Source organism: Sturnus vulgaris, chromosome 17, assembly GCF_052056855.1.
Source record: "Sturnus vulgaris isolate bStuVul1 chromosome 17, bStuVul1.hap1, whole genome shotgun sequence".
Lineage (NCBI taxonomy): Eukaryota > Metazoa > Chordata > Aves > Passeriformes > Sturnidae > Sturnus > Sturnus vulgaris.
The window spans coordinates 3,626,616-3,640,516 of NC_142259.1; the positions used below are offsets into that span (position 1 = coordinate 3,626,616).

Sequence of the window (13,901 nt, forward strand, 5' to 3'; positions counted from 1 at the left end):
GTTTCCCTGCATACTTTCTTAGAAACCAGTAATTAGTGGATCAGACAGAAGGGCTCTGGTTGGAAGGGACCACTGAGGCCATCGAGTCCCAGCTCCCTGCTCAAGCAGGGTCCCCTCGGTCACCTTACTCAGGGTTGTGTCCAGACAGCTTTTTAAAAGTTGCATTTTTTGACTACGATGATAGTCAACGGTTTTTTTTCCCTTGAGATACCTTTTGACCGTAACTCCACTGATTATCTGCAGTTTGTGCTGATAAAAATGAAGGTAGGTAACAGGAAGAAGTTCTGCTGCAGAGCAGCGTGGGGCTTGTGGGGTTTGTTTAAAGGCTTGATGTTTGGAGCCACAACCAAGAAAGTCAGTGACCCAAATGTCAATTATATAGGCCTTAAGGTTCTTTTTTCTTCCCTCCTCTGTTATCTTTAAGCAAAGAAACCTTAAGATTTCTTTGTTTTCTTATCAGAGAAACCAAAGAAAATCATAAGATTTCTTCGTAAAACGGGTCTCTCCAATGGAAGTGAGCTCATTCAAAGGAGGGAAATTTTCTTCCTTAATTAAAATGAAGGATATGCTTATCTGCAGAAGTACTCCAGCGATGTTCCCTCGAAACCTGTATTTAGATGCAGTGTGTAATTCTGGCACGCTTTATTAGCATCTCAGATCTTTTTTAATTTTCTCATCTGCTTGTTGGCAGTCTGTTCCTTGGACTTCCTGTGCGTGTGCGTTCCTACAAAGCAGATAGCTGCAGATTTACAAGCTGGAGCTAAACGTGGGTGGGATGGCGTGAGGGAAAAGTGCTGTTTTGAAAGCTCTGCACCTGTCACTAGTTTTGAGCATCACCATCAATGCAGGGCAAGCCAGTGTGTGCAAGATGCTGCAAAAATCTCTTAGGCAGCAAAATGCAGAGGAAAAGCAGGAGTGGCTATATTTAGTAGCTGCATATTATTAACTTCTGTGTAATGTACCAGTTGCTGTGCTCAGACACCCCTTTTTTGTGGTGAATTAATAATTTGCTGCTGAGGACAGGAAGTGGAGTTAAAGTGCTGTTGTGTGATAAAAGCTGTGTTTCACATATGGTTATGGTGTTTATACACTGTGTATGTATAAATAAGCACCTGATCCAGGGTAGGTAATGTAGGAACACACCTTCCTTTCACCAGAACCTGTGAGTGTTCTCTGCAGACTTTCTCCTGACCCATCTGATCTGAGTCTCTTCCACCTTGAAGCCTTTGCTGCTGTACTTAGTGTAAACCATGATCCGGAAACTCTAATTTTAGTAAAGCAGAACAAATGGAAATCCTGGAATTGTCCCCAGGACTGTGGAATCACACAGTTGCCAGTTGCAGGTATCAGAGCAATAGGTGAGCCAGCCCAGGATTGTTCCCCTGGAGCTGCCTCATGCCTCTGCTTCTCAGCACAGTTTTGAATTGCACATTTATTTCCAGATCTGTGGCTGTGACTGATGGCCACTAAGTTTTAGGCATGTATTTGAACCTAGACTGCAATCTGGAGGGTGCTGTGCATCATCTAGTGCTTCTTTAAACATTCTAAGAGGCTTGCTGAGTTTATGTCTTTTTGCAAAATAACAGGCTTGGATATTGGGCAGCCAGAAGCCCCAGCTGGGGCTTAATAAATGTTGATGTGGGAATAAGCACAGTATTTGGGGAAGAGAAATACCATCTTAGACCCCTTCTTGTCTTTCCCACTGCAGCAATTATGCCCATGGTTTTTAGTGTATTTTTTAGTTCAGTTTGTCTCCTGAGACTGTTTAAATGTTTCTTTTATGTAGAAGAGGAAATTTGTAATCTGTTAATGAGTAATTTAGGTTTAGGTTTTCATCCATCTGAGATGGAAACATGAGACACTGCCCTCTGCAGACAAAGAGATGGTGGAGGTGTGCATGTCTTCTACTGAAATCATGACTTTTAGTCATCCAGTGGATTTTAGAAATTTTTTTTGAACTTCAGTGCATACCTTGGGCTCTTCAGGTTGGCTTTTCCTTCCCTTAGATTCCCTGCTGCCTGCTGTGATTGAGTGCATAGGGGTAGGGAGCTGACCCACTGGTGGTGCAAAAATGAGTTGTTTTTCATAGCTCTGTGATACTTTCTTTTCATTGTAATGAACCAAAAAAGCATAAACCAGTATCACTGGAGTTTCAGAATTAATGCCCACTGAGATGAAGTTCCTCCCCACCTCCAGGGGTTTGTTCCATGCTCCCTGCACAGGGAGAGCTCACTGCACCATTTTGTACTTGGTTCATGATGATGATGGGTAGAACCTTTCTCTCTTCGTTCTCCTTGCCCCATCCCCAGAAGAAAGATGGGGCTGGAATGAAGGTTTCCAGAGAACATGGCAGGAATTTAAATTGAGCAGTTTTGTCCAGGGTAGCTCAGCACAGAGGTTCTCTCCAGCTCGGCCAAAGGGTGGTTTGTGGTCAGGGCTCAGGCACAGCCTGGGAGCACAGAGAGCTGTGTGAGAGAGGGATGGGGCTGGGGGAGAGGATTCCCTGCCCAGCCTGTCCCAGTCCTCGGCCTCTGTAAAGTCTGCCAACAAGGAGGCCAGTGAGGATGCTGAAGGGTGGTGTGTCTGTGTCACCTCTGGTACCTCCAGAATCTTAATTCAGGAATCTTAATTTGGTCTTAATTCTTCTGAGTATAAGGTTCCACCTCAAGATAGAACTGTGCCTTCTGCTGCTGAGGGATTTTGGGGTCATAATGCTGAAATAATTATGTTCTGTGAATAGTACGTTTAGTAATTGTTTAGGTAATTACAACACTTTTATATAGGTAATAAATAGACTCAATAAAGCTAGTTCAAAAGAAATAATCAGCTGAATGACTTCCTCATTTTAACGTTACAAAGCAAGCTAATTAGAGAATAAGGGATTTTAAAGAGTTATCCCAAAATTTCCCCATCTCTCACCCACACCCCTCACTCCAGTCCTGTGTGGATTCCGTGTTTTGCAGCACCTCACTGCTCCTCTATGAGTCAGGGACTGCCATGGAAAACCTCCCTGAGCCCAGACGTGACTCTTGGCTGAGAGAGGAAATGGGGAGGTTGTGCCTTGTCAGGGATTTTACTTTTCCTGTGCACACTTCATTCTAAATTCTCTGTCACTCCAGCATTAAAAGCGCACAGCTTAGAAAAGTCTGCATGAAAAAAACACATTTTGCAAATGTTAGACTATGTTTTGTAAATACAAAGTCTGTCCTACTGTGTTTTACAGACATTTGAATGACTAGAGCTTTTAGTACTATTTTAAGGTCTTTTATAGCCAGCTGTGTCTTTTGAGAGGTGAGATTTAAAGTTCATGTTTTTGTAATGATTTAAATTCTGCTTCAGAGTGAGTTGAGTCAAGTTAGGTCAGTGGGAAAGAGAGGGGGAAAGGCCAAAATATTTTATTTAAAAGATTCTAAAATGGCTTGGCATGTCCCTTGTTAAATTAGGGCTGTTTGTGAGTCTTTGTAAAACCACATTATTCTGCGAGGTGTCCATTTTAATTGCAGGCTTCAAAGCACTAAATACCCAAATGCAGTTTGTGGAAACACTGCACAGTCAGTGGCTGAATTGATGTTGTCAGAGACACGTGAGTAAGCAAAGATGGAGGGTCTATATTAGATTTTCCTTTTAAGAGTAGCAAAACACTCCACAAAAAGCAGAACCATGAAACTGGATGACTGAAAGGTTTTTCACTGGGAATAAAAGAGGGCTGCACTGTTCCAGAACCGTGGTGACTCCTGTGAATGGCTTTTCCACAGCAGTAGTGTGGTCACCTTTATTATTTGCCTTTGATTTTAGCTTCAAGCTTGATTTCTTGCTCCTTTTATCTGCCTGAGTGTAATGTGTGCCAGGGACAGACAAGCACTTAAACTTGACTTCTTCATTTTGTTGTATGGGAGAACACAGAACCAGGTATTTGCTTTTCACTGGAGCCAAGGATGAGTGTCCCTGCACTGCTCAAAATTCACAGTATGTAATACTATTGCAGCTCTGTATCATTTGCCTGGTTTAAAATTATGTATTTTTAAATATACCTGGTATTAAATTTCATGATCAAGCAAAAGTTTTCAAGAAAAAGAAAAAAAGAATAACTGTATTATTACAACTCATTTCCAAAGCACATGAGCACACATGAGAGGTGTGTTCTTTACAGATGCTTTCAGCTCCAGGTGCCAGCTTGTGCCTCTGCTTTCAGAGTCCTGGAGTTGTTTTTGCTGTGTTGAAAGCAGAACGTTTAAACAAGAAGGAGGGAGGGAAGCCACATTCCTGTGAGGAAAGCAAAAGCTGAAATGTGATCTGCGGGGAGGTGTGGGACTGTCAGCCCAGCAGGTATTGACAGGTACTCGGTCCTGTGGAGACACCGAGCCCCTTCCAGCCCCTGCCCGCAGCGTCACGGCACAGAAATGAACATTTCAGTGTCCTGTGAGCAGCATCAGTCAGAATTACTGCCCTTTCTGCCAGAGAAATCAACTTCTAAAGTACTGAACAAAAGCCTCAGATGAGATGGTGCCTAAGCAGACAGGATTCCAGCACTGGATTTATATCTTGCATCTAAATATATGCAAAGTGTTTTTCTGAAGGTCTTTGTACAAGTGTGTTTTAGCAGGGAGGTGAAGTCCTCCCTCACCACCCTGCTCAGAGCCCAGCAGAAGTTTTGTCTTCCCATTGTTTTGGGCTCATCTGGGGCCTGATTCCTTCCCTGAGCTATCACTGCTTCCTTAATTCCTGCGGAAACTCGGTCTTGGTTCAAAATTCCTTTTCTGTCACGTGAGGTCCTATCAGCTCCACCTAGCCTTGTCCCTAAAATTCCTGTTACAAATGATGTTGCCCATTTTTTCCAGTAGTAACTGGGGAAGTGCCTGGTTCTGTGTTCTCTCAGTTTAGGTTTAGGCTTACAAGCCACAAACAAGCTGAAAAAATGTGAGAACTGCCTGAACCTTTATTTTCTCTGGTTTTGCAGATAGCTCTGTTTCTTCAATTTGGGAAAACTAGTATGGAGTATTAAGCTTGTTAATTCTTTTATCATCTGAATGCACTTTTATTAATATTTTAAATTGTTAACATAATTTTGTATTTATTAGTGATGTCCTGTCATAATAACAAAGCTTTAAAAATTAAAGATACGTGCTGGTCTTTATCAGCTGAAATCAATTCTGCTGATTCTATGGCACTGGAGGGAGCTGCAGACCATGAAGACAAGATTAATAAAAATACTTGGTTGAAACACAATGAAAAGATATCCCATTGTCCCTCATCTTTTCCCAGACAAAATGGGGCCAGAAAGGGCCCTTATTTGGGCCAGAAAGGGCTATCTTGAAGTGATGCATGAGTTGCTTTCTTAAGGAAGGGAAAAAACCCAAAACTTTTTAATATTATTTAAATCAAAACTTGCAGCTGGTGATAGGCTCTTAGACTAACCTGGAGTGTCTTTATAAAAACCAATAAATCCTGCATTGCGTGTTTTAAAGTACATTATCCAAAATCCTTCTGTGCAAGCTGCTCCTCCTGAGGTGTACATTGTTCAGATGGCAGGGGAGCAGGCTGGATGTGGTAGAAGGCAGGGGAGGGAAGTTTACATACAGCTCGAAGCCTGGGTGGAAGTAACTCTACAATTTTTAGCAATGAAAATATCCATGTAGGGACCTAAAGGAATCCTGTGGGCTGATGGTGCAGTTTGCACGGTGCCTTTTTGGCAGACAGAAGATATTTTACTGTGAGTTAATGCTTCTTATAGTTGCAGTTTCTTGATCACCATCTGTAGTCTCTATTGGTTTTTGATAGAGCAACTAGGATTTTATATTTTGGGAGTAATGTTCTCTGTGTTATATCACACTGACTTACTACTTCCAGTGTCTGTGAAATAACAAAGTCTCACAACTTCAGTCTGATTCCTGAGCTGCTGCTTTCCTATGCTGGAGAAAATATTGAATCTCCTCATTATACAAATGGCTTCTGTTGGGTAATATTGACAAATACACTGAATAACATTTTTGACATAACATTCTGTTCCCACACAGATAATTTGGATGTAATTGAATGGGTTGATCAAGAGTCTGTGCTAAAAATACAACATTTCTCACCCACTGAGTGGAAGAAAATGCTTGCTCCAGAGGCAGCTCGGTGGCACGGAGCTGTTGGGGAGTGGGATGGGATGTGACTGTGGTTCTGTCCCGTGCTGAGGGTCCAAAGGGATGGTGCTGAGCCCTGCACAAGGATTTGGGAACCACGTCCCTCTCCAGGCTGCTGGAGCAGCCTGAGACTGATTTTAGCTGGAGCACAGCGCTGCAGCCCGGGCGGGATCCCAGCCAGGATGCCTTGTCAGACCCGCAGGAGCACTCCGTGCACTTGAGCCAAAAACGTACAGAAATAGTTGTGGGGGGGAAGCTTGAAGATCTCTTTTCTTTCCTTCTGTTTTTCCTTATTTTCATGGTCTCCTGGGCAAAGGGCTGCATTGTTACAGTTTCAAAAGCAGGGTGGTTGTGCTGCAGACGGGTGGGGAAAAGAAAGAAAAATAGACCTTGGAGAAAGGCTGGCTGTTTAGTATGCAATAAAGTGACTTTTATACCTCCCCCAATCTCCTATCAAATAAATCTCGTGCTAACAAGCAATCAAACCCGTTTCCCTGCCCTGCTCTGCACAGCCCGAGCCACATTGTACCTTTCCAGCCTTTGAAACTGCCTGTGCCTATTTTTATTTGTCAGGCCGGGGCTGGGCTGGCCCCATTCCAGATGTGTCTCACAAGATTTGGTGCTGATGAGCTATTTATAGCCCTGTGGTTCCATTGTCATGGCAACCGTGCTAGAGGCCAAGGCGGCTGGGAGCTATTTCTGGACTTGTGCTGTAATGTAAAACTGATTGGGAAAGTTAGTGCATCCTCTAAGCCAGACTAACTTTAGACAGGCAGAGAGAGGGGGGAAAAAAAAAAAAAAAGAGACAACTACAACCTCTTTAAATAGATTTTTGTCTTTCTCCTACCTTTTCCCCATTTCCCTTTTTGAGCACTGGCAGTTTCTGAAGGGCTGGTTTGCCTTCTGCTGGGTTTGTCTGAAATTCATTCATGCCTGCCGGCGGATTACGCTGCTTTAATTAGGCAGTTTGGGAAGCCGGGTGCGTAACCAGCCTCGTTTTTAGGGCAAGGTTTGAGCTTCACGGAGACACAAAACTAAAGGGGCTTTGCTGGCACGTCCTGGTTTTTTGTGATAGTTGCAGCTCTTTGTACCCCATCGTTTTAATACTCTATTTTTTTGTGTGTGCTTCATGTTCTCCATGCCATATAAGGAACTGTAACCTTGATTACCACAAGATGATTCCAAATATATGGAGTCATACTTTTCAGCTTTCTCATTATTTGCTTCAAAATTAGACCCATGGTGCCCCTCTGCCTCCAAGTGGCTGGAATGCTCGAGGTTCTTCTGGAATTACAGCTGGGGCCGCTCTCAAAATCACTTTTCTGGGATATGTACGCATTGATACCATTTATAATTAAATTCTGAGCTTTAGACAATTTGTAAACCTTTCTGTGCAACGTACAATTTCGATAAGGAAATCATAATAACCCTTTGACTTGAAACTGGAAATCAAAAAGTGTTTGCAGCTTCTTGGGAAAGTTTTCTGGAGAGTCGGCTTTTGGTTTAATTCTCTCATGTCTTACGCTACATTTCGAGGTTCATTTCCAACATAAATCTGGTTTTCAATGGGATCCTTATGTCTGAGGACAGACATGGAGAATGCTGTTACAGAAACATCATATATGAGATGTTTTTAGATGCAATATACTGCTCTCCTAATTATACCAATAATACTTGGTCCAGTACTGTCCCTATGTGTCTGTCTCTATAAAGGTTTTTTCTCTTTCCTAATTGTGAAGTTGTTAAAGCAATTACAAAGGTTTTGGCATTTATTTTCTCTCTCCTTATCTAGTTTTGTTTAGGCAGAAAAAGGACCTATGTCTTTGTGAGCATTTTTAATTTTCCAGTAATGTTTGTGGCAAATTTTCAGTGACCACCTCAGCAGCAAAAGCTCCCCCTTTGCAAATAATAGAAAATACCAGTATATCTGTAAAAAAACAAACAGTCAAAATCTACTGATGTCCCAACTTGGATTTTTAACTTATATTTGAGGAAAAACCTGACAAGTTTGGTTTCACATGCTGTCCATGTTTGCAGGACACTATAAATACCAGCAGATTGAACGTTTGCTTGTTTTGTTTCCATCATTCCTGTAACTTTGCCTGCTGTTTGCAAAATAAATGAGCTGAAATCTTTATCACCAGTTTAAGGATTAGGATTCCCTCCTCTCCCCATCCCTGCTTGCTTTGAGCAGCAGAAAGGGACAGAGTTGAGGGACAGTCAATTCATTCACACACAAATACCCTTTTAAAAGGGAGTTTTATATTTTGTACTCATCCTGTGTCTCTGGCTCAGCATAGAAAGCATAGCTGTAGAAAGAATTTACCAAATAGTTCAGTGCAGAGCTTTTAGAAAGCTTTGCTGAATAACATAAAGGATTATGGCAAGACTCAAAAGGCAGGAAAGAAGAAGTAAAGCATGGTCTGTTCTGAAAAATAAAAAACGCACTCTTATTTACAATAAGCACTGTTAATATTGAGTGAAATTTCAGCTTAAAACTACTTTAAGTGGTACTTTGTAGTTCTAATAGGGTGTAGATAAATAAAAATCTGCTGGGCATTTGCACATTTTGGTCTTTAGGGTGATCAGTAAAAAAATATTAATTTCTTTCTGACCATAGAAATCTGAATTGGAAAGAATGTTTTAGAGGTGATCGGGGGAAATGCCAGTGTAATTCTTAGTAAAATCTTGATAATTCTTAGTAATATTCCGGTGGGTTCTTAGTAATATCTTGGTAGAAACACTTGACTCAGTGGAAATGAAAAATCATTTCCACTGACTCAAGGGACTTGGGGCAATTAAGCACTCAGTGTGCCTGTCTTTAAAATAGGGTTAATGCCATGTGTGCTTTTTGGGGTGTGATGGTGGAGGCAGGAAGTGCAGCCTCAATGAAGGCAGGCACGAGCTGGAAGTCTGATTTACTGTCTGTGAAATACCTCGAGGATTTCAGAGGCAAGGAACTTCACAAATACAGAGTTTCACTGCTACTGTTGAGGCTTATAAGTTATAAACAAATACTGTGTTTAGTTGGGATTGAAATCTTGATTTCATTAAGTACCTTGCTGACACTGAGATCTTATTGTGTCTTTTAAAGGAGACATTTTATATGCAAATTCAAGTTATGACTTGACCAGAAAAAAACCTAATGGAAATAAAGCTCTTCAAATATAGGTGTGTTGTCAGTTTGAAGACACCTTTCCAGTGTTGTTCTAGGCTGAAAACAAAAGCTCTTCTTCACATAGCAGGGAAAAAAAAAATCCTGTCTGCCAACCATTTCATCAGATGACAGAGAGTAATATTTCAGTTACTGTTTATTAAGGATGTCAGGAAATGCTGGAGGAAAGGCAGCCTGAGTTCCCTCCCCAGTGAGGCTGTGCTGGTTCTGAGGTGGAAGGTTTGCTGTGTTCCACACCTTTCCAGCAGGGAAAACAAGCTGCACTTCTCTGTCCATTCAGGAAATTCCCTCCTCATAGGGATAAAGCAGCTCTCTCTGGATGAAAGAACTCCAGAATAACTCAGGTACTGGCATATATCTTCATCTGAACATTGGGACATGGTTTTGACATAGTTGGTTTTAGTTAAAACTTGGGAAGAATTGAGCATACATGTGTGGTTTAATTACTTGGACCTGCTAGAGCTAAGGAAAGCCTCTCTGTAATCTGCCTCCTGAGTGCACCCTTAAAATTAAAGACATTTTATTTGTCACAAAGATCTACTTGGAACACCTCACATGTGGTTTTCCTTATCTAAGCTAAAAAAAGGGATGCAAAAATGCAGCAGCATTTTTTTTTTACTTCAGATTGTTTTAATTTTTTTAAATACCTTTATTTTTAATATTTCAGAGACATAACTCATGCTGTCCTAGAGATGCTTCCTCTCAGTGTTACTGACTACAAATAACCTGAAGTCTTTTGAGTTTTTTTTTGTTAGCATGTGTCAGAGCAGTATTAATGTTTTATAACACAGGCAAAGAGCCTCTTACTACGTGACAGAATTTTGCAGAGCAGTAGCTGATCCTGTTGTTTAGTCATGTCCAGAATGTGGCCTGAAGTGAGAATTGGCAGCAATGCTGAATGAATTATTTGCTTTCTGGAAGATAGCTTTTCCATATAATCTCTGGGAAGATTTTACAGAACAAAAAAAACACTAACTTTGTAACTTGGTTGAAGGCTTGCTCGCAGTATAAAATTTGGTTTTGTGGTTTGACAGTTTTATGTGAATTATTTCGTCAAGGTCACTTCTATTTCTCCCTGTAAGTTCACTGCTGACACAGTAGATGGTGGGCACGTCTCCAGTAGGCTTAGAACAATCTCTCACAGCAGTGAATTCGGCACACAGAGGAGTACTCAAGTGGCCTCACTTATGCTTTGGGTAGAGCATAGCAAGAATTAAAAATAGAAATTAATGATGGTGAATTTGTGTTTATTTTTAATTGGGCTTTGTTCTCATCTGACTGGATTATTAGTTTAATTTACTGGATAAATTGTTTGGTTTTGACTAACATTGACTGAGAAGTCTCTGAACACAGTGTATTGATCTTTTCTGAACTCTCATGCTCCCGCTGTTGCTCCTTATTTTAGGTGCATCAGAGCAGATCAAATTTCTGCTCCCTTTTCCTCCTCACATTTAATTTTGCATTGACCAACCGAAAGAACAATCCACTTTCTTTACATGTGAGCAGAAAATCAAACTGCTTTTTAATGCCTTTAGCCCTTTCTAAAGCTGCTGGAGCAAACTTTCATGAGAGGCACGGGCACAGGGGGAAATGTTCTGAACAAATCTCTGTGCTCCCTTTTCTCTACAATGCCCTGCAAGCAGGAGGGGTTTTCTGGAGACTCTCACACAGGGAAGGATTTCTCTCTCCAAGGAGCATTGTTAGGAGTATCAGATGTTGCTGAATGCTGGAGCTTGTTTTGGGGGGGGAAGAAGAAATATTTATTCCATTCGAACTTGTTTTACCTGGCATGAGCATTGCTGCTGGAATTCATCTCAAGTACAGTACTACTGCTCCTATGTGGCTGATGTTTTTCAAGGAAATCATAGGCCTAAAAATAGTCTGCATAAACAACAGTAAGAAGTTTGTACTTTCAGTTCCAGGTTTTAGCAATATCTTGTTGTTATTTTCTAATTTTCAGTTTCCAAAATCCATTAAGCTGATTAGCAGAGTGTTTAAAAATAAAACAAAACAAAAAATACCCCCCAAAACCCAACACAAAACCAAAAACCCACCTCTTGTGGAACCCAGCATAAAATGTTCTGCTTGGATAAATTCATGCAGAAAGGCTGGGTGATTGCAGTAATCACCTTTGGATCTTGATGAACATGTTCTGTTCGGAACATTTTTCAAGCATCCTCCAACTTGTGAAATTGCCACGTGATTCTGAAACTGCTCTGAGGGGACAGGACGGGATGGAAACACTCGTGCTACTTGGAACTCAGAGCTGTTGTACGTATTTAACATCCTCTGTGTACTGAACAGAGAGTTTTATTTCTTCCCTTTGGATTTAAAAAAAAAAATTTACTTAACAGCTTGGAAGATACGTGGAAAAAAATCCAGCTTGCAAATTGCAGAGCACAGTTTGTCACCACTTTACCCTTGTGTGTCTGTGGCCATGTCACGTTCCATGATGGAAATTGATCTTTGCACTTTGTCTCACGTGTTTTTGGAGTGTGTTAACTTAAGATACATTTCAGTATGTTTAAAAATCTGTAATTCAGCCTAAACAAAAATTAATTTTCCTGTGTAACTCTGAAGCAAGATCATCTAATTCCCGATGAAAAGGGTATTGCACTGAAGCAGTTGTCAAAATACAGGATTATATATTTCCCCCTTTCCCTGCTCTTCATTAGGTGTTTTAGGAAGTGAGTTGTGTGGTGGCTTTACTGGGAGTTGTTTGGGGTTTTGATTTGTGAATCTGAGACAGGGCTCTTTTTTCCCCTGTTGAAGCTGTGACTGTTGTTGGTGCACATGAAAGGAGGCAGGGAAAACTCACCTTTCCTTTGTGATTTCTGCTTCAGAGAGAAAACAATTCATGCAGAGGAATTTCAGAGGGAGCTCAAAGCCTATTGGTGTAAAGGCTGATTAATGATTAATGTTGGGGTAAAGGCACTGCTGAAGTGGAAGGGGCTGAGCAAGGGGGCACCTGGCAGCAGAGCTGGTGTTGGGCAAACACCATAAAATCTGCATCCTGAGCTGCTGATTTGCCACCACAATAAAGCAGAATTACAAATTCCTTGAGAGTTTTTTGCTCTTTGAGTTGAAGTGAAAGATAATTATGAGGTTACAGTTAATTGGAAAAAAAATTTAAATACTCTGTAGGTAATGCCTAACGAATTTGAACAAAATCTATCTCTTATTACCTAATTAGGCAACTACTGCTGCTGCTCCAGAGAGTAACTGAAACACTGATACAGCAGCTGACAGAAAAATCAGTGTCTCCTCTCACTTAACTGAGCTTGTACTGAAATTGGTTTAGGGCTTTCATTTATCTAAAGAACTATAGAGTTGATAAGTTGTTTAAAAATACTCATTTGACTTTCAGGGGAAGTACATGTGGGCAATTTGCTTGAGTCATTGCTTTCCCGTGAATAGTAGCAGGTTATATCGTGGGATCCAGATGAATAAATGACCTAAATTAAACTGCCGCTGTGTTTGTGGTGGAGGAGCCGGCGGGAGGGGCTGGATGAGATTCCCGGCTGGATTCATGGAGCTGATCTCAGCCCTCTGCCGGCTGCAGCTGGGAACACCGGTCCTGGGGACGAGAACACAAACTGAGCCATTTCAACGTGGGGTTTTTCATCCTTTTGTGAGCCTGAGAGCATTAAAATGTACCAGAATTTAACTGGGAACTGTCGGTTACTAAAGCATCAGAAGGTTTGTCTGATTTCAAATTGACAAGTTTCTCTCTTTTTTCTTTCCTCTCCCCAGTTTTCTAGACAAGATTGACATAGTCAAACAGAACGAGTACACCCCATCTGACCAGGTACGTGGAGCTTTGGGGGGAAATGACACAATTTATCTGCTCCCTTCATCTTTGGAGACAATTCATTCATTTGCTAATTGCCATTTCAGGTATTGCCATGCACTGTATATATTTAGTATTCCAGTAAAAATGGCTTTGTCCTTTGGATTATGTTTATAGACATAAATGATGTATAAAATTACATCATTTAAAATATTTCCATCGTGATTCTGTGACACTGAACACTCCAGTGCTGTTCCCTAGTGTTGTAGTACAGCATGGAAAAAAAAGGGGTTTATTTTCATTGCTGGATATATGGAAACTCACCAAGTATCTGTGTTGAATCAGTGCATTTCCTTTTATGCTTTAGGATCTTCTCAGATGCAGAGTTTTGACATCAGGAATTTTTGAAACCAAGTTTCAGGTGGATAAAGTAAATTTTCAGTAAGTATAATTCTTTATTTTTTCATGTTTTTACGTTTTTTTAATACAACACAGATAAATACCAAGGTAAACTGGAAGGAGAGCCTACCATATATTCATTGAGCCTGCTGTATTTCTCAAGTATCAGTGTTTAATAGAAAGGAAGTATTTTATCATCTTTTAATTTAGTAGTCTGGCTGGAAAATGAAATGCAAATTGGTGTGCAATTTCTGCTTTATTTTAAATCACAAAGAACAAAATGTTCTTAATCTATTTTCTCTGCATGCATGTGTTCATGGACTGTTCACCTATTCAGGTTTTTGTAATCCAAGATTCCCTTTAACTTCTGTGACACAGAAGTCCTAAAGTTTCTTACCTGTTCTGTTTGCAT

At 40.8% G+C, this 13,901-nt stretch overlaps 1 protein-coding gene across 2 annotated transcripts in view; it reads left to right on the top strand.

Moving 5' to 3' along the window:
• The window catches only part of GNAS (GNAS complex locus), a 128,592-nt gene that overhangs the window by 108,761 nt on the left and 5,930 nt on the right, over positions 1-13,901 (top strand). For both annotated transcript variants that reach the window (XM_014873819.2, XM_088175193.1), the window contains exons 6-7: positions 13,054-13,108; positions 13,458-13,531. In XM_014873819.2, coding sequence (XP_014729305.2) covers positions 13,054-13,108; positions 13,458-13,531 — 129 coding nt within the window. The remainder of the gene's footprint in view (positions 1-13,053; positions 13,109-13,457; positions 13,532-13,901) is intronic.